At 36.3% G+C, this 23,307-nt stretch overlaps 1 protein-coding gene across 1 annotated transcript; it reads left to right on the top strand.

The window, feature by feature from the left end:
* On the top strand, positions 1 to 22,800 carry LOC139126931 (SID1 transmembrane family member 1-like). The gene is made up of 24 exons (XM_070692849.1): positions 1 to 92; positions 3,506 to 3,739; positions 4,062 to 4,183; positions 5,037 to 5,186; positions 5,539 to 5,584; positions 6,788 to 6,886; positions 7,578 to 7,661; positions 7,927 to 8,026; positions 8,744 to 8,815; positions 9,324 to 9,420; positions 10,018 to 10,079; positions 10,757 to 10,812; positions 12,095 to 12,235; positions 12,780 to 12,853; positions 13,300 to 13,423; positions 13,681 to 13,798; positions 15,182 to 15,318; positions 16,079 to 16,181; positions 17,353 to 17,408; positions 17,785 to 17,831; positions 18,128 to 18,233; positions 18,449 to 18,565; positions 18,813 to 18,926; positions 21,732 to 22,800. The coding sequence occupies exons 2-24, from the start codon at positions 3,506 to 3,508 to the stop codon at positions 21,795 to 21,797; spliced, it is 2,325 nt and encodes a 774-aa protein (XP_070548950.1). The 5' UTR covers positions 1 to 92; the 3' UTR covers positions 21,798 to 22,800.
* Positions 22,801 to 23,307: the final 507 nt, after the last annotated feature.

Genomic DNA, 23,307 nt, shown 5'->3' on the forward strand with positions numbered 1-23,307 from the left:
AACACACCATATATAAAGAAAACGAAAGAGCGGGATAGCAGTCAAACAGCCATAGTCAACATTAATTTTGCAACGAAGATTCATGATCTGTGGTAAGTCTTGCTTTGTGGTTTTTCTGTATAGTCATAACTATTTAAAGTGTCAATAGTGTTTTGAGGCGAGAGAAGAGATGGCAAAATGCTGTTCCCGGCATCTATTATACCACACCTGACAGCATTTAACGCAGAGACATTAACACGCATGTGTGACTTGCATGACTTTGTGTCCGCCACACCGTAAAAGGGTTGAGTAAATTCTCTCTTGTCAACATCACACGCAAGCATATACACCAGAAAATGTTTCCCAATCTGTTCATAAAATAGTCAATTGTAATTGTTCCTACAACTATTTCGATGGTCAATAACGATGAAGTCCTCGAGAAAAGAGCACAGTAATGTCTGACCTTCGAGTGCTCTACAAGATCCAAAAAATCGGTCCTATCATTGATATTTTTTCTTCCTTGTAAAAACATTATGTGATGCGTTTTAAGGCTATGCTATACTGTGGGTCTTGTTTGACCTCGTTCTAATGAAAATCTGTAGACTTCGGAGAAATTCTGGAAAATGGGGCAATGAGGGTAAGTAACTGAATTTAGGGGTGGACCATTTGATATCCAAGGGGGTCTTGAAGATTTAAGAGGTTGCATTTTTTTCGTACCTTATCTACAGGTCAAAAAATTTTTTTTCACTCTCTTATTACCGGTTGTCCCCGACAACAAATGTACAGTCAACTACTACTTTGTGCGGAGTAAAATGTTGCTGCGCACGACTAAGGTAAACCAAAAATAATGCAATAATTATGTATATATATCAATATACATATATTATATATATATATATATATATATATATATATATATATATATATATATATATATATATATATATATTAATTTAGGGTATATTTTAAACATTCAGTCATTCTGTGTGTTAATGAAGTTGTTGTTGTCATATCAGTTGTAAAATAGGAACTCAAAAGTATCAATTCTCAAGTTTGAATACAGGATTTTGAATGAGCTGTTAATTTATTCCACACTTTGTATGCATAACCAGATGTCCTGAACTGTTGTAAAAAATGTGATTGTGAAATATTAGTGCATGTTGCTTTCTAGTGCTGAATTCTCAAAGAGAAAACAGAAAATTATCAGGAACTTCCAATGCTTCTGATATCAATATATATATATATATATATATATATATATATATATATATATATATATATATAATATATATATATATATATATATAATATATATATCTGATATATTAAAGTTTTGCGCTTAGGACTGGGACTCTGAAAAATATGTCTTATTATCATTAAAGTTACGCGCTCGAAGGGCGCGCCGAAATGTGCAACTGAATGATGAAGTTTGAGGCTTGCACGATGTACTTTAGGCAAGTATGAGTCATAATGTTTTCCAAGACCCCTCTGGCGGATTTTTTATTGACATTCGCTGGGAATGTTTTGTTTTTTTGAAAATCTTCCAAACCCCCCAGGATATCAAATGGTCTACCCCTTATGTCACTAAAGCTGGTCCACATCATAAGCTTGTCGTTGCCACATATCAATGTGGCCACACATTGATATATATTTTAAAAAACTCTTTGCTCATCAGTTCTGTTACTATGCTAGAAAAGTCCGGAGAACCACATTTTTTCATTAATTTATACAGAGTTCGGTGATGGCAGCGTCTCATAAGCTTTATTGATGTTAATGTAAGCGAACATTACTTTTAATTCATGTTACAAATTTTGTAATACGCAGTTCTATCCTAGCAGGTAGCTGTCAATTCACAATGTACAGCGTATATGAACTGTGTGTGTTCATTTTCGATTATTTTGTATACACGTCATTTTAGTTCTATGTAACTATGCGTTTCCTGTAGATAGTACGCGCCTAGAAAGTGCAAGTATTAAACTTTTGCACAAACTTTCCTTAATGAAACTTTCAACCATTCCCCTACCTATAAATAAAGAACATAAATCCGAACTCACCATGTTAAAAGAAACAAATTACCTAACATGCAACGATATTTGAAATTCAAAATGGCCGCTACCCTCCTCCCCCTCCCCGTTAACTCTATGGTGAAAATCAAATTTGTGATTTTAGAAAATCTGACACGACGGAAATCGTTTTTACTCCAATGGCGTAAAACTGAGCCCGACAAGCGGTAGATCAGCAAAGCATTGATTGTCAAAAAACATTTTTCCTTGAGGCGCGGTTCTACAAGCACCATGTCTCAGACGAGCACGGAATGTTACACGAAGACTGTTTAGGCCAAGTTTTCATCCAGATTATCTGATGTCTCATTCTATCTTTAATGCATTACTTAATATATTGATAGCGATGCATAATCTAGAGCAATTTGTTTACATAACCCTAGCCTCAATGAAATGCCAGCGACCATGTCACATGCCAAGTGACATCCCGTGACCTAATATCAATCGAAGTTGACCTAGCTTAACCTGGTACTAAAATCAACTGCCCCCATTCCTTTCAGACTACAGTCACTGTACGCCTACTTATGTCCTTAGGTTTTCGCAACCCGGCAACAGAAGTTACAATTTAAGATCAAGCGAACATCGCAACGAAAACTGTCCATCGGCCATTTATGTTGGCCTTAGATTTTGCGGAAACTCAAATCGACTTTGTCGATCATTCAAACTGAAAGCTCATTTCTTCGAACATCTAATCGTATGTAAAAGAGGCGAATCATTTTAAATCGAAACCACGTTGAGGTCTCGGTGTGCTTGAAAATGAATCAAAGTGAAAGCGAAACGCAGAATATGCCTCCTTAAGCACTGTCCAGACCGACTGTATAACATCACACATATAACATGTTACCTATTCGTCTTCGTAAGATTTGCAGTGAAAATTTTGTTTACATTGACAACAATGAGCCTTCACTCTAAAGTAGCTTAATCGCAATCAATATTACGTTTAAGGCAATTGCTTATGAATTAAAATGACGTCGACATGTATGTAGTCTAGATGGAAGAGAGGAAACCAAAGACATTTGTTGTGATGGATAAATTTGTAGAACGCATGGTACGAATAAATAGCACATGGCTAATGATGAGCATCAGTACACGTTGAAAGACTAACTTTTGCTAAAAACTTTTCTCGACGAAGCTTTCAATTATTTTCCTTCAGATTCAAGAACAAAAATCAGGGTCGCCGTGCAACGTTTGGTACAATGGAGACGAATTATCTAAATTTACCGATATTCGAAATGCAAAATGGAATCATTCCTGTGTTGACATTATGGGGAAAAATAATATTCCCGATTTTCACAAAACTAACCCGGTGGAAATTGTATTTATTCCATAAGCTTTACAATGAGCCCAACACATGGTAGACCAAAAAGAATATTGTAAAAGTTGAGAAATTATATCAAAACCAGTGGCACATTAAATCATATTGAGATGATGGATAAATAAATGGCTGATGTGCATTTACTCGGCAGATGGCGTTGAAAATATCGCTGAAGAATCCGATGTTGCTGCTTTTACTCGGGATGACCCTGTCAGTCCGGACGTCGTGGGGTTCAATGTCGACGGACGGTGCAGCCCTGACAACGGCTGAACCAACGGACAGCCGTGACAATTCTTCATATCAATTGGACACTTTGTATCACGGTAATGTTAGTGAAGGAGAAGAACGACAATATGTGTTCCAAGTGAGAAGGGGCATGAACAAGGTGGGAAAAAACTCAAAGATGACCTCTTTACCCTAAGGTTAACGATATTCCCCTCATTCAAAAAGCGGTTGTTTAAAGATCAGAGGCGTTGACTATCTACATATTTTTAAGGTCCATCCGCATGCCAATGAAAAGTACTGAACTTGTGGGAACTTCTTTTTATCTGGCTCTTGAGCTCCTAAATGAGGCAAAAATCAACATATGATAATTAAGTAAGCAATATTACTTAATTGGAACAAAAGCTGCCTGTACTTATTTTTTGTCGCTGGTTCGGGAGGTGGATATCAATTTTGGTAACATAATCATGGGTTTTCTCTTCTAGTCAGTTGCAGTTCGTGTAGAGGTCAACAGCAGCAACGCTGTGGAAACGTATCCTGTGATGTTTGTCGTCACCCAGCAGGAAGGTATCATCTCATGGAAATTACCTTTGGAAATAATGTCACTGTAAGTATTACTGTTTTCTGGTATAAGATATTTCTAGACATTTCCAAATGAAGTTTCTTGCCTATTCCGTTCTTGTACATTTAAAAGGTCATTGTATGGCGTGTTCATTTTGGGTCAGAAAGAAGAATTAAACTATTGAACCAACCTTTTGTAATTTTCACTTGCACGGTCACTGAGTAAATGACTGACTGAATGAACGAATGAATGAATGAATGGTATTTATTCTCTTAAATTTTAGAACATTGCAATGCACGTTAAAAATGGAAATACCAAGATTGTCGAAGTGAGGGGCTAACGATGGATAAAATTTAACTAATCTGGTTTAGCGTCAACTCTTATGAATACATGTATTAGGTACACAGGTATAGGTTTATTCAGACCATCGCAGTGAGCCGAGCGTCTTTGGCTCAATTTTCGTGTTTCAAATTTGAGCACTAAAAGAGAATGAGATCAAAACATTACGCAATTAAACAATGTCAATGTCTTCCAGCTTTACAAATGGCTTTTCGTGTGTGAAGAAACGTGTGAGTTTATGACCAAGTGCTGAAAATATGATTTTGAACACCGAGCAAGACAATAAAATTGCTGAGTCAGCAGTTATAGCAGGTTATCTTATAGCTATTACAATTTTATTGCGACTTATGACCCCTTTTTCAAAGTGCACTCTCGTATCGAATCTTCTGCAACAAATTCAAGAAAATTGCGATACTAAACAGACATGTTCTTTCATATCTGCAAACACGTAGAATTAACATGTTCCCTGTCTGACGTTTACTGTCAGAAAAGAGCGGTTTGGATTGCGGGTATAGAGCCAACTCAAGTTACTGTTTGATTAACTTATTTTTTGTTTCAGTCATAAATACGACACTGTTGCCAGGACACTGTGTCCGATGAATTTTGGCGATAAACCAGTGAGTGATGTGCTCATCAGAGTGACGGGTTCTTCACCAAACGCTACTGACTATAGTCTGATTGTTACTGTTATCAATGATTTTGAAATGGAGTAAGTTACAATATTTAATCACAAGACTTTTCTGACCTTTAACATTTTGCGATAAATGTCATTTAGAAGGTCGTTATACGATGTAGAAGAAACTGCCATAAATGCTCTAATTTCTAATTTTCACTGAATGAATGAATGAATGAATGAATGAATGAATGAATGAATGAATGAATGAATGAATGAACGAATGAATAAACGAATGAATGAATTTATACCGAACAAAAGTTTGGTGTTAGCGTAGGCTATATATCTGTGCAGTGTGAATTTATATGCTGATATCCCGTGTCCTCTAACATATAATACCCTGTAGGACAAACAAGTTTTTCATTATGCGTATGCTTTGACGTTGCAGATTGTCTGCCCGCCACGCTGTGATGGCATCGCCTTCACGACCACAGGTGAGTTATGAGATAGCTCACGTAGATGTAACTGGGCTGTGGGCGAGTGTAAATCTTTAAAGGCGTGAAATTTGCGTCTACAAACGCAAGTCGTCATAATGGCCATAGTTACCTTTACTCATTACACAAATATCTCTGAATTTACTCCCCACCGGTGGTGGCGCTCTGACTACAGTCTCTGCCAAAACGTAAGACAGCACCGATCTATGACGTATTGCTTTTCATCACGAAGGGCTTCAAAAACCCCTTTGCTTTTTTGATTTGTCATACGGACGATTGAGTTGTGTCAATATGCAAATTTTGAAAGTGAAGCAAGAACTAACTTAGCATGGACGGCCTTGATACAAGGGTAAATTAAATTGCCTTTGTATGGTTATCTGATGTTCCGCTATTACAGTATCAGAATGTGAAGTCAGTACTTCAATTTGTAGAATGTCTTGATTGACAAATAAAGCGCTTAAGATTTAGTAAGAAACACAAACATTTAGGAGTAAAATATGTAGGATTAACAGGTGATCGGTCTTGGGTGGGGCGGACCTCTAAAACTCGAACAGCTATTTGTATATACAGTAAAACCCTTCTATCAGATGCCTCGGCCTACAGCCTCATTAGAGTCGCACTTCATTTTCAAGATGAACACTCATATTCAGGCTTTCTCTGGCAATGGGAATCCATTCACTGTATCCTCAATGTAGCAATCTTGGTATCAAACATTGGTAGGTAAGTGCACCGTTCATGATAAACACGTTTAGTACATCGCCACTTCTATAGGAACAAATACTTTTTGCTCAGTTAGCCATAGCGCCTAACATATAACATTTACACAATGCATGCATATTATTCGATGTTTTTAACATAAAATTTTATTTGGATGCAAGTTGTGTTTCCGTTGGTATTTACGCATTCTCTCCGCAACTTCTCATAAATCACCGGGGAAAAAAACAATAACGCCGTATTTTTCACGATATCCCATCAACATGTAATTAACCTCTATACATAAAGTGAGAGTGGGGACGAACTGTGTTACCACGTTGTCCCTCCATGAAATGGAAAGTGGAAAAAACTCAGCATGTATAGGAGTTGTATCACTGTCTACAGGGAAAGCAAATGTGCAACTGATAAACATTAGACATAACAATACAAGCAGTGGCTCCCATATATCGAATAACTTTTGTATTGCTTTCATATCTCCCTTTATTGCAGTATTACTACTTCAAGTTTCCCGAGGGCGTGGAGGCGGTTCAAGTCCGAGGACATTCCAAGGATAAGATCTGTGCCACCATATCAGTTCAAAAAGCAACGGTAAGAAAAGAGGCCAAGTAATTGACAGAGTTGTAACCTTGCATTTTGTTCAGGTCATTTTACAATAATGATTGATTAGTTGACTGATTGATCTATAGAAACCTATAGAATTATAGACGAATTGAATGCTTCACTGATTGGTTGTTTTTGTTACTTGATTGATTCAATCATTTTCATTTTCTCATGTCAGCTTTAATTTTTGCAGTGCGCCACTTACAGATTTTTTTTTAATTGACGTGATCGATACCTCAGACATACATGTTAATATAACACCAAACAGTTCCAGTTATCAGTATCATGGGAATTCCCTGAACCACTGCTTGGTGGTTTAATCGTTAAAAATCGGATTTTGCAAGTGTGTAATTAATATATATATATATATATATATATATATATATATATATATATATATATATATATATATATATATATATCTATATAAGAATTATATATATATATATATTAATTCATATATATATATATATATATATATATATATATATATATATATATATATATAATATCTTTTATATAATACTTTTATGTTATTGACTGCATAACATTTATTTTACTTTATGATCTAGATCCCAATTGGAATACGATTTCAATAAAGGCTTTATATACATAGACAGGCATGTTGAAAGCTAGACAGAGAAATAAATAAATTGTACATATGTCTTTCATATTTCAGTGTCCTGTGTTTGACTTACTGCGAAATGTCAAGTTTATTGGCATGTATCAAACGGTGACAATGGAATCGTCCATTCACGTACAGGTAAGTCGTAACCCCTCCATACAATGTTATACAGTGTCGGCGTCTTTGAGGCGTTCCATAGACTTTGTGATCTTTTGGAGGACCAATCTTAGAAGGAGGAAGGAGAAAATGACAGAGCAAAGGGGAAGAAAACGAGTCATTCTATACAACTCGTTTTGATCAAATTGGTATCACGATAGCGTTGTACAATTTTTGCAAGCTCGCAATGTTTTATTTTTGGCCATATAAGTTGTCATTAAAAAACATGTACATTACTTTTTTGCAGAACCACGATTTTGACGAGGTCTTCATTGTTATTGTGGTACATCCCAGCGATCAAGAATGTACCAAATTGAAACACAGCATGTTACCGGACGACAAAGAAGGTACGATTTGTCGAAGTTGTTTGTACTTCAAAGTAACATTCATCTGTCCTCTGTCTTTTCATCCATATTGTGATCCACAAGGAATATCACAGGTAGCTTTCATTTATTATGAGAGGGTCGGCTTGAAGAATTGGAGGAGGGTAAGGTTACTGATCTTTTCATTCAGAGAGTTTCACATTTTTGAAAATTCAGCCTGGGTGAGGGTCACATGTGCATGTAAACTTTCATAATGAAGGCAAATTTTCAATTTGTTGTTTACAAAATTAATAAAAAACTTTTCTCATAGTCATATGAAAATTGTGGTAACTGCCTCATGGTATATAGATTAAACCGCGAAGGTTTAACACCAGAATGTGTCCACTATAATGAATGGCACATGTACTCATATAAAAACAGAAATTATTTCAAGTATATGTTACTTGAATTTTATGCATCTTACGATTTCAGAAAGATCTAACTTTTCCTTTTGTCTTTATCGAGCATTTATATGGTTGGGACGTACCATTATACTACGGTCTCAAGTGGTGTGGTTTTCCCATTGCATATCACAAACACACACACACACACACACACACACACACACACCTACACACACCACACCACACACAAACACACACACACACACAAACACACACACACACCGATAGCTAAATAGGGCCTGATGTTATATTTACATACCCTCTATAACATGAATTTCACTCAATCTCTACATCTTAGATTTTCCTACTCCCGGATCGCCAGAAGACAGAATAAAAAATGTCACTATTGACATCATACCAATGGCAGCAGGTAGGTTAATTTATCAAGGGCGATAGCCATACATGATAACAATATATAAACAATCGTGTTGATGTACATTCAATATGCAAGGTTGAAAAGAACATTTTTAATCAAACGTGACAGGATAGGACAGGCACATGTAGCTACACATTTGAAATTAAGGTTGAATGCGCCTCGGGCGCAGATATTTGGACTACCAAATTTCTAAATTCATTTTGGTCCGCCCCTTGCAGGGCTCATTTTGAATCTCGTTGAGTAAATGCACCAGCTTACTTTTGTGACAATAGAAAAAGAAATTTTGCCATTTGAATTGAAATTGAAAACTCTCTAGCTAAATTTCAGGTATTTTTCTACGGTTCAAAAGTTTGCAATCTGTCGCGTGATTTCAGATCTTAATTTTGAGAGTGGTTGAAGGCTGAGTATAAGTAAAGGTAAGTGTTTCACAATAAAAGTTTCAAGAAGACGAAAGTATCATAATTCTTGAAATTTCATAAGAATGTAAATTTTGTTTTCACAGGATCAACTTACTGGATGGCTACTCTAGTGGTTGTTTCTTTCTTCATCGTTTTCTATATATTGTACGGGATCATTCTGCTGATAAAACATTGCCGGAGGTGAATTTTCCATTCTTCAGTGACTCTTTGTGTGAATGCTTCCGCCAATCTTCTTGTCTGTATGTCTTATACTTGTTTGCCTTGCCTTTGAGCCTGCCTGAAAATGTGTCCGTCTGTCTGTCTGTCTGTCTGTATGTCTGTCTGTCTGTATGTATGTATGTATGTATGTATGTATGTATGTATGTATGTCTGCCTGCCTGTCTGTCGTCTGTCTGTATGTATGTATTATATATATTATATGTATTATACGTATGTATGTATGTATGTATGTATGTATGTATGTATGTATGTATGTATGTATGTATGTATGTACGTACGTATGTATGTACGTATGTATGTATGTATGTATGTATGTATGTATGTATGTATGCATGCATGCACGCATGCATGCACGCACGCACGCACGCATGCATGCATGCACGCATATGTCGGTATGTATGTATGTTCTAAACGTTAGCGGACAAGCAGATATAACCTAGCGTCTTTACGATTTTTGGTGTTCTTCTTCGTGGCCGCTTATCTCTTTATGTTCTATGCATATGAAAGGTTGTGTCATCCAAAAAATTCAGAAATCGTTTATTCAATTTTTTTTATTAGCTCGAAGGAAGAGTCGAACATTGATCCTAATGGAAGTGCAGCAAGAGGACACTCTCTACACGGTAAAAAAGAAAATAACGAATTACACCAAAGTTGACTTATAGTTAGTGCGCTTTAGTTTTCATATTTCAGTAGTTTTATTTTATTTTATTATTTTGTTTTATTTTTCAACTGGCTTTTTAAATTTTATCTCATATAAATAAGATATTTAGACGATCATCAAACTGGCAAACGCCAAATTAACAGGTTTGGTAACCTCTACCGAGTAAGAACACAGATACAAAACTACGCCTTCCAGAAGACGGTCTAGTTTCTTTACAATGCTTGGCGTTTTTTGAGGCATCGACAAGTCTTGTCTTTTACATTTGAAATTTAAGCTTAGGTGGAATGATGCAAATTTACATACTTTCCATTATGTATTCGTGATCATCATGCAAACAGATTTGACACGTTCGTCTGGATTTGTACTTTTCCAAAGTTGACACCCACAATGCTTCTTAAACGTTTGTTGATCACTGCAGTATTACTTGGTGTCGACTAAATTGAGCAACAACTTTACTCAGCTATTGCCCCAGAAGTACATAACAAATGACACGTTATTATAAGACGCTTTGAAGAAATCTTGTAAAATATATGATACTAAGAAGCTGAAAGCGAACGATACGAACGCTAGGTCTTCTTTAGATGTTATTATATTCAAAACAATTAAACGTTAAATTTCATTTATCTTTGAAAGTAGCTGCTGAAGATTCCTTGATAAACCGAGAAGACAGGAACAATATCGACCGTGTAAAGGTATGATTCTTCGGGACTATTTATTATATTTTATTCTGTACATCTCCTTCTTAAGTAGGCAAAACCTGATATCAATCAATAAATCAATCAATCAGCAAAGACTGTATAGCGCCATATCCCAAAGACAGTGTTTTGCTCTGTGACGCTCAATGGTTATGTAACACCGTATGCTCTGGTGAACATGTGCGTTTTCAGTTTTTTTGAAAGTTTTCGAGTTCTGGGATTCTCTGACGTCGAGTGGTAGTGAGTTCCAGACTTTAGAGGCAGCGTATGAAGATGCATGACCACCTTGGGTAATGGTTTTGTAGGTTGAGATGTTAACAGTTTTGTAGGTTGTAGATGTTAACAGTTTTGTAGGTTGTAGATGTTAAAAGTTTCGTGGTGGATGAACTGAGTGTACGAGTTGGAATATAGGGCCTGAGTAGATCACTGTAGACTGCAGGAGTCTGGCTGTTAACTTAGCCTTGAAAGTTAACAACAAAAATTTTGCAGTAAATCTTGAGACGAACTGGTAATCAATGGATATGGGTGAGAACTTGGGTGATCGGCGTAAATTTCCTGGTGCGTGTGATTATTCTGGATGTAGCATTTTGAGCTCGTTGTAAATGTCCTATTGTGTTATCTGGGAGTCCATATACAAGTGAATTACAATAGTCAAGTTTGGCCGGCAAAGTTGTATGTATTAAGGTTTAGCATACTTCGTTAGTGAGGTAGCGTCGTATTGATACAATTCGGCGGAGATGGCTGTAGATTGATTTGCAAGTGTACCTAATGTGTTGACTGAACATGTGATTGTTGTCAAAGGCCATGCCAATATTTCCAGCAACCAACATATGGTTATTGTCAATAAGACACTACAGCAGGTCAAATAATCAGTGTTATTCAAGGTAAATAAATAACTTTACCTGATCCAAGAAAGAAATACAAAATGGCAAATGGACACCATAGCAGTTCCTATAGTCAGTATTATTCTATGTAAATGAAACAAGTACCAGGAAATGGCAATGACAATAGGGTGACGTTGAACATTGACAATGACAATAAAATCACATTGAACCACAAGTTCTGCGCAAAAAAGCTAAGTTATGCGTGCATATCAAGTCTAGACACAATTGTTGAGGCAGGTTTCTGTAGGATCCTACGAAGGGAAATGTTGCCGCGCAAAATAAATTTAAAAAAATCGTACAAGAATACCTCTCCACACCTCCAGAATTTGTATCCATCATTTAAGTAACCTTTGAAAATGTGAAGTAATTGCCAACTTCATAATTCTTCTTTTCAGCCATTCCTGTCCGTGGCTGATTTGTGCAAGAAGTCCAGTGAAACACACAACGAGAAGTACAAATTGTATTGCTCCAACTTGATTCCCATCGCTATCTTCTACGCATTACCGGTGATACAACTTGTTTTTGCCTACCAAAATGTAAGTATAAATGTCATAAAAGTGTTTCAATGTGTCTGGATTGGTACATGTCATCCGTTATGCCATTACAGCTATAATATTCAATAAATCTCTTGACCTTTGAGAACTCTGTTAACTTAAGGGAAGAATGCACCTCGTAGACAGAAATTCGGACCCTAAAACTTTTACTACATTATTTTGGCCTACCACTTGTGAGGGCTCATGTTTAAGCTTATGAAGTCGACGAAGTTTTCAATAGTTTAGTTTTGTGAAAAATCAGGAATTTGATTACCCCCCCCCCCCCATAGAGATAAGACAGGGATGCCGGCCATTTTGAATTTCAAACACAGGATATTGGATGTGTTTTTTTGGTACCAAAGTTTACTTAGTGACCGCTGATTTGTATTCTTGATTTTGAAAGAAAATGGTTGAATGTTTGCATTGAGAAAGTTTGAACAAATGTTAAGCCTTTCATCAAGGCAACGAGGAGGAAAGTACATTCATTTACTTGCGTGAAGGCTCAGCTTTTGCATTTCATTAACATGTCTGATTATTTCCGTTCCAGATATTCCATGATAACGGTGACGAAGATATCTGCTACTACAACTTCTTATGTGCAAATCCCCTTGGCGTACTCAGGTAAGGATAATAACCTTATCCACGGGCAAAAATATGCATTGGCGAGTTGTTATTTATCCACTGGCTGATGCTAATTCTGTTTATTTGTCAACTGAAGGGTTAGTGTTACTCTCTAGAATATGATTCTAAGACACCAATATTTAGGATCACAAACCTTTTGTTACCGGTCAAGTATTACCATGGCAAAGGACCATGTAGTAGCATTACTTGGAAACTGCCTCTAAATAGGACAGAAAACGTTACCATGATCCTTCTCCAGTGTTATACGCATCGGGACTAACTATGCTTCAAGTTACAAGGTCATTGTGGTTATCTGTCTGTTTGTAATTGTAACAATACAAAGCCATTGACAGATCGATTAACTTTCATTGGTAACTTCGCAAACCGGAAGAAATGTTGACTTTACTGTTCCTAAAGACAGCTTTTCTTGATATTTGACTTGACAGTTCTTTCAACAATGTGTTCAGTAACATCGGTTACGTCTTACTTGGCATATTATTCCTAATCATCACTCGAAGGGAGGAAAAACTGCATCAGAAGTCTGTCGAGAGGTACAGAGAGTCGGGACAAGTATGTTAAATGAGCTATTAGCTGAAGTGCGCAATGTATAGTAATGAAAGGTGTTTTAATATTTAAAAAATACTACGGGTTATTTTCCACACGTCAAAATGCTTTATCAAATAATCATAGAAGTTTTTGCATTCAAAGAAAATTAAAAGATGAAACGCATTTAGAATACAGTTATGATAGAGAAAGTTAAAGTTGTGAATAAATTGTACATCTGCATCTGTTTAAAATAGCTCCTTGTTCCAATGCTTTCATTTCAGGAACTAGGTCTGCCAAGATATTTTGGCATATTTTACGCCATTGGTATCGCATTGATCATGGAGGGAATTCATAGCGCTTGCTACCATGTGTGCCCTTCCCATAGCAATTTCCAGTTCGGTAAGTATACAGCATTCATGAAGAATATTGCTCAATAGAAGAGAAAAGCTTAAAGGCTGGTGTATAAGCTGTGATGCACACACTAACTCTGTAATACCTGTTCATTGCTTAGTGAAAAAATTCTGTCGGAGAGGGCGAGCACACGCTTTTGCTACGTTGACCTGCATATTAGAGGGTCAAGGCTAAACAATCTTGTTCTTTTGTTTCTTGCGGTTTTTTTCACAAGTACAACTAACGTTTGCATTGTAATATTCATACACTCCAGATAGCTTTTGTCTTGATGCCCATACTCCGGAACACAAAACTAACTAGGGGATACGCACAGTCAAAAAATTGGAACAAATTTTGAAGAATAGGATCTGCTGATTGTTCAAGTTTGTCAAACGTATTCGGCACCCTATTGCTGAAAGTTGCATTGTTACAAATTACCCATAAAAACCAAGTGAATTCAAAAACGAAAAGTAGATAAGCTTATATTTTGCTGATTGAACCAACATTGCTACAATATCTTATTCTCCAAAATTAGTTGCAATGTGTTACTTTACAACAATTACCACAGGGCCTGGCGAGAATTATTAGTGTAGCAGTTATGAATATGATCAATAAATGTCTTGTATTAAGCTATTTTTCATTATACAAGCCTTACCTGTGTCTAGTGTGTGACTATTACTTTACGCTAGCTATCCCTGTATAGTATTTCAAAGAAAACAGTCTATATCTGTTATTTGCCCTCCCTAATCCCCTTCATTAATTTGTTCTGCCGATCACTGACGCGAGGGCTTATCGCCCTGACCAAATAACTCGTTAGCAGCTCATAAGGTAGTAGACGGACTTATGAGCTGCTAACGAGTTATTTGGTCAGGGCGATAAGCCCTCGCGTCAGTGATCGGCAGAACAAATTAATGAAGGGGATTAGGGAGGGCAAATAACAGATATAGACTGTTTTTCTTTGAAATACTATACAGGGATAGCTAGCGTAAAGTAATAGTCACACACTAGACACAGGTAAGGCTTGTATAATGAAAATAGTTTAATACAAGACATTTATTGATCATATTCATAACTGCTACACTAATAATTCTCGCCAAGCCCTGTGCAATTACTTTTGATTATTAGTGATACGCTGTGGATGTGCGCAGGTGCAAAATGTGTCCAAACTAGATAAATTCTGAAAAAGTTACGCAACAGAATCAATAGTAACTCATTTATAATACGTCATTTGCTAAAATCAAGCCCTAATTGTCATTCATACACGCATTAGAGTCTGGTAATATCCCTGTCGTCATTGGACTTTTCCAAACCTGCATTTGGTGTGGAAAGGGTAAATATGAAACTATGGATGATAACAGAAAAGGTACTAATATTGATATTTTTCAAACATAGATACATCTTATATGTACATTATGGTCGGCTTGTCAATGTTGAAGCTGTACCAGGCCAGGCATCCAGATATCACATCAACTGCACACGTGGCATATATATGCCTCGCTCTTGTCATATTGGTCACCGTCATCGGAGTGGTGAGTTACCATATTATTAGGGAGTGTAACTGTAAGTAAGATTGCGATTTTGCTGACTTGTGATACGCGTTTGCTCTAAGTATGATGAGTTCTTTCATCGTTTTTGTCATAGGAACATGAAGGCATGTCATTAGTGTTGTACTGTATTTTATCGGTGTGACCAGGTTTTTAATAATTATTGTTGCAGTGCTGTATTTATAAGGTATTTATATCACTAGGTACGTAATGAGTTCATCTTTGAAGCAGAGGGCATCGTCATGCAGGTGCCTCTAGCCATGATTAAACTGTATCACTAAATTAGAGATAAAAGACATTATTCTCTATCAATTACTGTAGGACGAATAATTAACTGCAGCATAAAAAATATTTTCCTCAGAATGGAGTGTTGGCAGTGGGTTGGGTTTACATGTCTCGTGAGCTGTCACACTTCACTTTGGCATCACTTTGAGAAGCCTTTCTTCTGACATGTTTATTCCACGAGTTAACCCTTTGAGCGCCCAAGTCAATTTTGGTGCCTATATCAAAATATACACCAGTCAATTTTTTCCTAATTTTTGGTAAAATTTTGATAATAATCTGAAGCCAATAAAATGTGATGTTCATTTAGTCTAAAATTGTCATAACAAATTACAGAAAAATTCACAAAATTGGTATAATGTTGCACACTATAATTTTGGTGGGAAAAGTTACAGCGCTCAAATGGTTAAAAACTGCAACATCGATGTTCTTCTCAGTCCTTACACGTTATGACTGTTTTCAGGTCTTTGGTACACTTTTGTTCTGGATAATTGTCACAATATTGCACATTGTGGTGACCTTTGTACTGACCGCCCAGATATATTACGTTGAGGGGATCAGCTATGGTGAGTGGCTTTTCATTTGTACCGAGAAGAAATACTACTAACACAGTTAGAACTATATTGAGATTATTGGATAGTAACAAAAATGAAGAAATCGTGAGTCAAAAAGAGTGAAAAAAACAACATTTGTTGTCATAATTTTTTCAAATTTGAAGAATTTCAAGATATTTGAATTTTCTTTCTTACAGGAAATACCCCAAGACAAACATATAAAAATACACTGAATATTACTGAAATCTTTATTCAAAACCAAAAAAATGTCTTACTTTCTCACTATACAAAATTTAATCAAAAGTGCATATCGAAAAACATTTCACAATATTTCACAAAAAATGTCCAGTACATCTTTGATTTACATCATAAAGTCAGAGTAAAAATCAGGATTTAATCAATCATGTTATAGTCAGGGCACATTTGAAATGCCTCTGACTTGGTCTACAGAAATAGTGTAACTTTCAATGTGAAGTCAAGGCACATTTGAAATGCCCCTGATTTGGTTTTTAGAAATAGCATGTTTAAACTTAAGTAAGGGCACCTTTGAAATACCCCTGACTTGGTCCTAAGAAAGAGTGCGATTTTAATGCAAAGTTTGTGAACCTTTGTCTCTAACTTGGTCTTGAGAAAAAGCTAGATTTTCTTTAGAAATAGTATGAGTTTCAGTTCAACATGAAGTCAAAGCACATTTGAAATGCCCAAGAGTTTATCTTCAGAAAACAGTCTTGTTTCAACCTAAGCCTGGGCACCTTTGATATGCCCCTGACTTGGTCTTTAGAAAATCAGTGACTTTCAACTTAAGTCAGGCTACATTTAAAATTGATATAGTTGAATTACTGTTATGCGATTCATTCTTTTATGCATGTTGCAAAACAGTATTTCATATGTAAAACATGTAATTTGATCGTTTTTAAATCTCGATTTACTCATTGAGCTTCAAAATGAATCCCTATAAGTGGTAGATCAAACGAAGTATTGAAAAAGTTTTAGAAGTCAAAATATCCAGCACTCAGGCGTATTGTACTTAAAACAAAGAAGGTTCACCAGCTGTCGGATTTGTCGGTAACCTCAGTGCGAACTGCAATGGTGTTTCGTTTTAAGGGCCAGCATCGGCCATATTGTGGGATAAATGATTTTGAAGCACCTAATTGTATGACACTCTGTTTCCATTTACACACAGAGAGGCTGAAGAAATCCTGTGAGGCAATAGGACAATGCGACAAACCACAGCATCCGGTAAGTCACGATTCAATCGAAGATCAAATATGTTCGCATTAAAACGTGCCATATTATAGCATGCGTTTTGTGAGCTTAACTGTTTAGCTGTCTGACTTTAGTTGCCTTCAGTTCATTTTACGAACAATTATATCTCTTTATATGTGGATAGCAATAAGCAAAGCAAATAAAATAAGGGAATAAGGTATTTTCTGAAAAAGAGGAAATCAATCGTAAATAGTTTCTAACAATTCAGATAACAAAATGAAAGATTGAACCATTTTGGATTGTAAGTAAATTTTCCTGGAGCAGAAAAAGGGTACCTTCGGATATTTAACATGTTCGGTTGATTTTGATTCTTGTCGCCGTGTTTTATCCCTGTCTGCTTTATTTTTAGGCTCGGATTGTGCTACTAGTGGTTGGGAATATCATAAATTTGTCATTGTAATTTCAGCGCTCTCTATTCTTTACTTACGCAAACTAAAAAAATGGGAATTGGTGTGAGTGAATGACGCGAACATTGGAAATATGGAGGTTGTGTTTACATAGTACAGCAAATAGGGAAATTCCATCATTAATATGTTAGGTATAATTCGAATGTAGTAAGATCATTAAAACGTCACTGTGTACTCGCTATCATTTAACAACCAAGATCAGTGTTTTGGAAAGCTGACATAAGAATCATAATATCAACATTGTGTAATCTAGCTGACACTTCTTTTCTTCTAATAATGTTTCAGCGCACTGTACGGTGTTTTTGCTCTGCCGGATAGCTTTGCCACGCACCTGTTGTATATCTTCCTAGCCAACGCCGCCTGGTACATAGGATTTTACATTTCCATGAAGGTGACTGGATTCTTATTTTCATCAAGATTATTTGTTGCACAAAAGTGCTTTGTCTTCAAGCGTTTCCGAGTCGAATTAAGTTTTGCTTGAATTATTTTACACATATCAGGCAGCTGAATACGCTGGTAATGTTCCAATATCAAGTATATGCGCAAGTTTTTCATCCGTTGTTCACCTCACAGATTTATATAAGACATTAACGTGTTTGATTTCAGTTCGTGTGGGGCGAGAGAATTCTACCGAAGGCTCCTCGAGCATGTGTGTTTCTCGTGTTGAACGTCGTTTGGGTGCCGGCCTTGTACTTCTTCGTTCAAGAATTATCCCACTGGGGGGTAAGTAAGGTGACGGTGTTCGTGTACTTACGTTCAGTATGTGTTACTACGGCCCCGGTAAGGCGACGGGGTTTCAGAAGAAAGCAAATACCAGGGCATAAATATCTATGCAGCGCGCTGAGGTAGTTTTATTTAAGGGATATATTATCTATCGCTTTTCATGGATTTATTCAATGTTTTTCCTATTGAGTAAAATTGAGCAGTTCATCTGTGACCGTGTTTCTAACCTCCTTGTTTTTGCCCGCAGAAAACCCCAGCAGAATCACGTGAAGGAAATCGTGAATGCCTTCTGTTTGATTTCTACGATGATCATGATGTGTGGCACATGTTGTCAGCTTGTGGCCTGTTTTTCACATTCATGGTAAGACTTTTCATTCCTAGAGACTGGACATAAATTACCGGGGGCAGGGCCGGTGTTTTTTGGCGATCGGTCACTATTTTTCGCGTAAATTTTTTGATGGGTCATGGAATTTCACGCATACCTTTCTGGAAGGGTCATCATTTTTTGCACTACTGTCGCAACTACTATGATAAGAAGGCAAGGTGTGGCTATATCTGTACATGTATTCATGTTTGATAATGTACATGAAGTTGGAGGTAAAAAGTACATGTGTATACAAGAAATTTGATACTTAGTTGCCATAAAAATGTTGATTCACTATAGGCCTACATGATACGTAAATGATACCTACAAAACTATAAGCATTTTCCTCAATATAACACTGGTATTATATGTGTATTTAAAGATGCTTGATATGTTATATTAATTTACTTGATTATACAAGAGAATTAGAAGTGCATGTGTGTGCAAGAAATTGATTTTGGAATTTCACCGAAATGTTGATTCACTATACATTGTAGTTTATAAGGAAACTATGAATATTTTTTCCAAATCGCTAAATCTATGTATTTATAGATGCTTGATTATTGATATGTATGTACTTGATTATACTAAGGTGGTTACAAGTGCATGTGTGCAGGTAATTTGATTTTTGAATTTCACCGAAAATGTTGATTCACTACATACTATGAGGAAACTATAAATATTTCTTTTTTCAATATAACACTAGCTAAATCTGTGTATTAGGATGCTTGATTATTAACATTCATCACAGACAAATAGAAACAGACTGGCAACGGGTATTGTTCAAGGCGTGAAGCAGTTACGTAAGTCATCCATGTTCGCCTCGCCTCAGGTAGCTCTCGCCTCGCTTTTCCGAAGAGTGCCGACCATGCACCCTTCGGTAGTTTCCGGATTTTCGCCAATTTTTAAGCGAAAGTATGTTCGGCAAAGTTTGTGTTATTGTTGTCATGTGGTGCTGAGTGGAATCGGCATGCTGGCGAAAACGGGAAAGTTTTGAGCTTCGGGAAAGTGAGTTTTACCATTTTAAAAATTCCTCTCACATTTGTATATATACATTAAGTTTGTTTCGACCAAATTTGAAAATCTTCTATCGATACTGTCTGGTTTTACTCAATGGTTTACGGTCAGTCATATCGTCTATTAAAAGTTTGTCATTGAAGGACGTGTTTATGAAACTGCGGGCGTGTTATGTTTTGATTGGCGTGAAGCAGTGTTTCTGCCCTGAGAGCTCACAAAGTAACTATGGTTGCTACGCGACTGGCAGCACGATGCCATCTCGTCGTACTTTTTGCATAATCTCGTGCAATTATCAACCACGAACAAAGTTCTCAAAAAAATCTAACACCTGTGAAGCTCATTTAAATATGAAAAGGCCATAGTCTACCGAGACGACCATGGAACAAAAGCCATGCCGCGTTGCTAGTCTGTTTCTTCTATTTGTCTGTGCATTAATATACTTGTTAGACAAGCGTGATTACAAGTGCATGTGTGTGAAGAAATTTGATATTGGAATTTCACTGAAATGTTGATTCACTATACAAGGAGAAATAGTCGGAATATTCGGTTAACTTGTTTCTTTAATCAGTATTAATCATGATTTATCATTATTCCGCAGTAAGAACATTTTCGTAAACTTATAAGTTGACTGTAATTCGAGGGTGTTGAGATACCGACCAGAAAAAATGCCTTCATATAGGTCAACACAATTTGCAGGGACATATTTCTCCCCCCCCCCCTCCGCTCTCCAAATGGTACACCATTAATTTGCAAAATTTCCAGTTGATCTCGATAAGTCGATAAACCAGACTTCGAACCAGTTCTATCTCCTTATGCACTGCCCTCGTTATCGAGAGAAGACAATTGGTAGAACGTTCATGCCATTGTGAGCGAACATGAGCAACGTCGCTTGGGACATCAGGGAACTTTGATACCGTCTGTCAAAGTCATCGCCGGCACTTCGCAATGATGAAAATAAAGTCGACTTCGCTTAATTATATAAGCGGATATCACAGCGAAACACTCTTGGGGCCTTCATAGCTACTTTGACTTTCACCGTCTCTGTGTTAAGTAAATGTGGTGCTTGATTGTAATTAGACATACAAAATGATCGTGAACATATGCTAAATGAAACAATACGAAAGAAGAAGGTTGACAAAATTATGAGCTGATAGGTAAATGCACTCAACACCATACCAGTTATGATCCTATACGTTATCCATATCCATGACTAACGTGTTTTCCTCCTGATATGTTTGACCAATTGACTTGTGCCACCCCTCTATACACGATATGATATGATATGATATGACATAATATGATATGATATGACATAATATGATATGATATGATATGATATGATATGACATAATATGATATGATATAACATAATATGATATGATATGATATGACATGATATGATATGATATGATATGATATGACATGATATGATATGATATGAAATGATGTGATATGATATGATATGATATGATATGATATGATATGATATGATATGATATGATGTAATATAATGTGATGTGATATGATGTGATTATATATATATATATATATATATATATATATATATATATATATATATATATATGTGTATATATGTGTGTGTATGTGTCTGTGTCTGTTTATATATATATATACATATATATAAATATATATATATATGTGTGTGTGTGTGTGTGTGTGTGTGTGTGTGTGTGTGTGTGTGTGTCTGTGTCTCTGTCTGTGTGTGTCTGTGTCAGTTTGTGTCTGTGTTTAAGTGCTTAAATTTTTCTGTATTTTTTGTCTCAGATTCTGTTGACTCTGGATGATGACATTGATGACAGGAAACCAAGGGACGAAATTCCAGTTTTCTAGATCTTACGCATGGAAGAGCCTCGCGTTCGGAGATTTTCGTGAAATTCAAAATTAGAGGTACTCTTCAGCTTAAGATGCGGTGGAAGTTGGAACATGAATTGACCCCGCCTCTTGCACTGAATTAATCACTGAATCACAATGCAGATGTCACTGTTTTCTTCTTCCGCTAGGTGGCGCTATCGCTCAGTCTAAAACCAAATGCGCATTTTGAAATAGATTAGGAAGTTTCTTAATTAGGACGATATATTGTACACGATCCTGTTTAATCTGCTCTTACACAAACAAGGTTTGATACTCTTTATGCCGATAAATCATGCATAATGTGCTTGCAACTAAGTAAGTGAAGCTAGACTTCATTATGATAACACGAATTCAATATTCAATTGTTCCATTGCATGACTAGATTAAGTCAGGTTAAATTTAGGTTTTATATATCTTATGTCAATATTTTGGCAGTTCACCGGTGCTTTTGAGCAGTATTTCCTACTTAGGTTACAGTGTAGAAGTAAAGCTCTGTTTGAATACTAGTATTTCTACTATATTTTCATAATTTGTTATGACCCAATACACACGATTTGCGTGTATTTTATATAGATAAAGAAATCGATAGATTTATATAAACATCAACAACAAGCATTATTAGACTGTTCGATGTCGTAAAACAGTAGTCTTTTGAAATTTGATTTCACCTATGCTTTCTTCACGATTATCACGGAATCATCACGAAGGAATTAAAATAGTAACTTTTTTAAGATCATACTATCTGACGCGTTTATTTCTGCGTTTCAGCAGTGCATATGATTGAACCAATACTTAAAGATGAACTTGGAGGTTGAGCTATTGATCTAGAATACATCACCAATGGAGTCGGGCGTACCTTTAGTGACTATACGGAAAGTTAAATAGTTAAATTTGGATACTTGAGAGAGAGAGAGAGAGAGAGAGAGAGAGAGAGAGAGAGAGAGAGAGAGAGAGAGAGAGAGAGAGAGAGAGAGAGTATAGTATAGTATAGTGAATCGACATTATCGATGAAATCCAAAAAATCAATTTTTTGTACACACATACACTTTTTACCTGCCACTGCAAGCGAAGTACCATTACGTGAACTATCACACACATAATGTAGAGATATAGATTGTTTTATGGGGTATGCTGAGATAGATTGTTTTATGGGGAAAATGCTGAGAGTTTGCCAAATTGACTCCTTTGTATTATGATTTGATATTTTTGACGAAGCACTATATCGACCACATTTTGCCTTCCTTTTAGTAGGGGGGGGGGACCTTAAAAATGATGGCAAGTCAAAAGGGTGGCTCTAAACACATTATGAGTCTGTTAGGGAGTATTTGAAAGAGTCTGATAAGTTTTCTTTTGGGAATCCTCCCGAGGGTGTTTGTGAATGCAGCCTTAGGACCTTTTGGTCAACTCCATCATTTTATCGTGTTACATTTTGAAGCCAAGAGTGTCAAGAAATCATATCTTTTTAATGACCACGGGACTCGTAATCTGT

The sequence above is a fragment of the Ptychodera flava genome, unplaced genomic scaffold (assembly GCF_041260155.1).
Source record: "Ptychodera flava strain L36383 unplaced genomic scaffold, AS_Pfla_20210202 Scaffold_28__1_contigs__length_4768798_pilon, whole genome shotgun sequence".
Lineage (NCBI taxonomy): Eukaryota > Metazoa > Hemichordata > Enteropneusta > Ptychoderidae > Ptychodera > Ptychodera flava.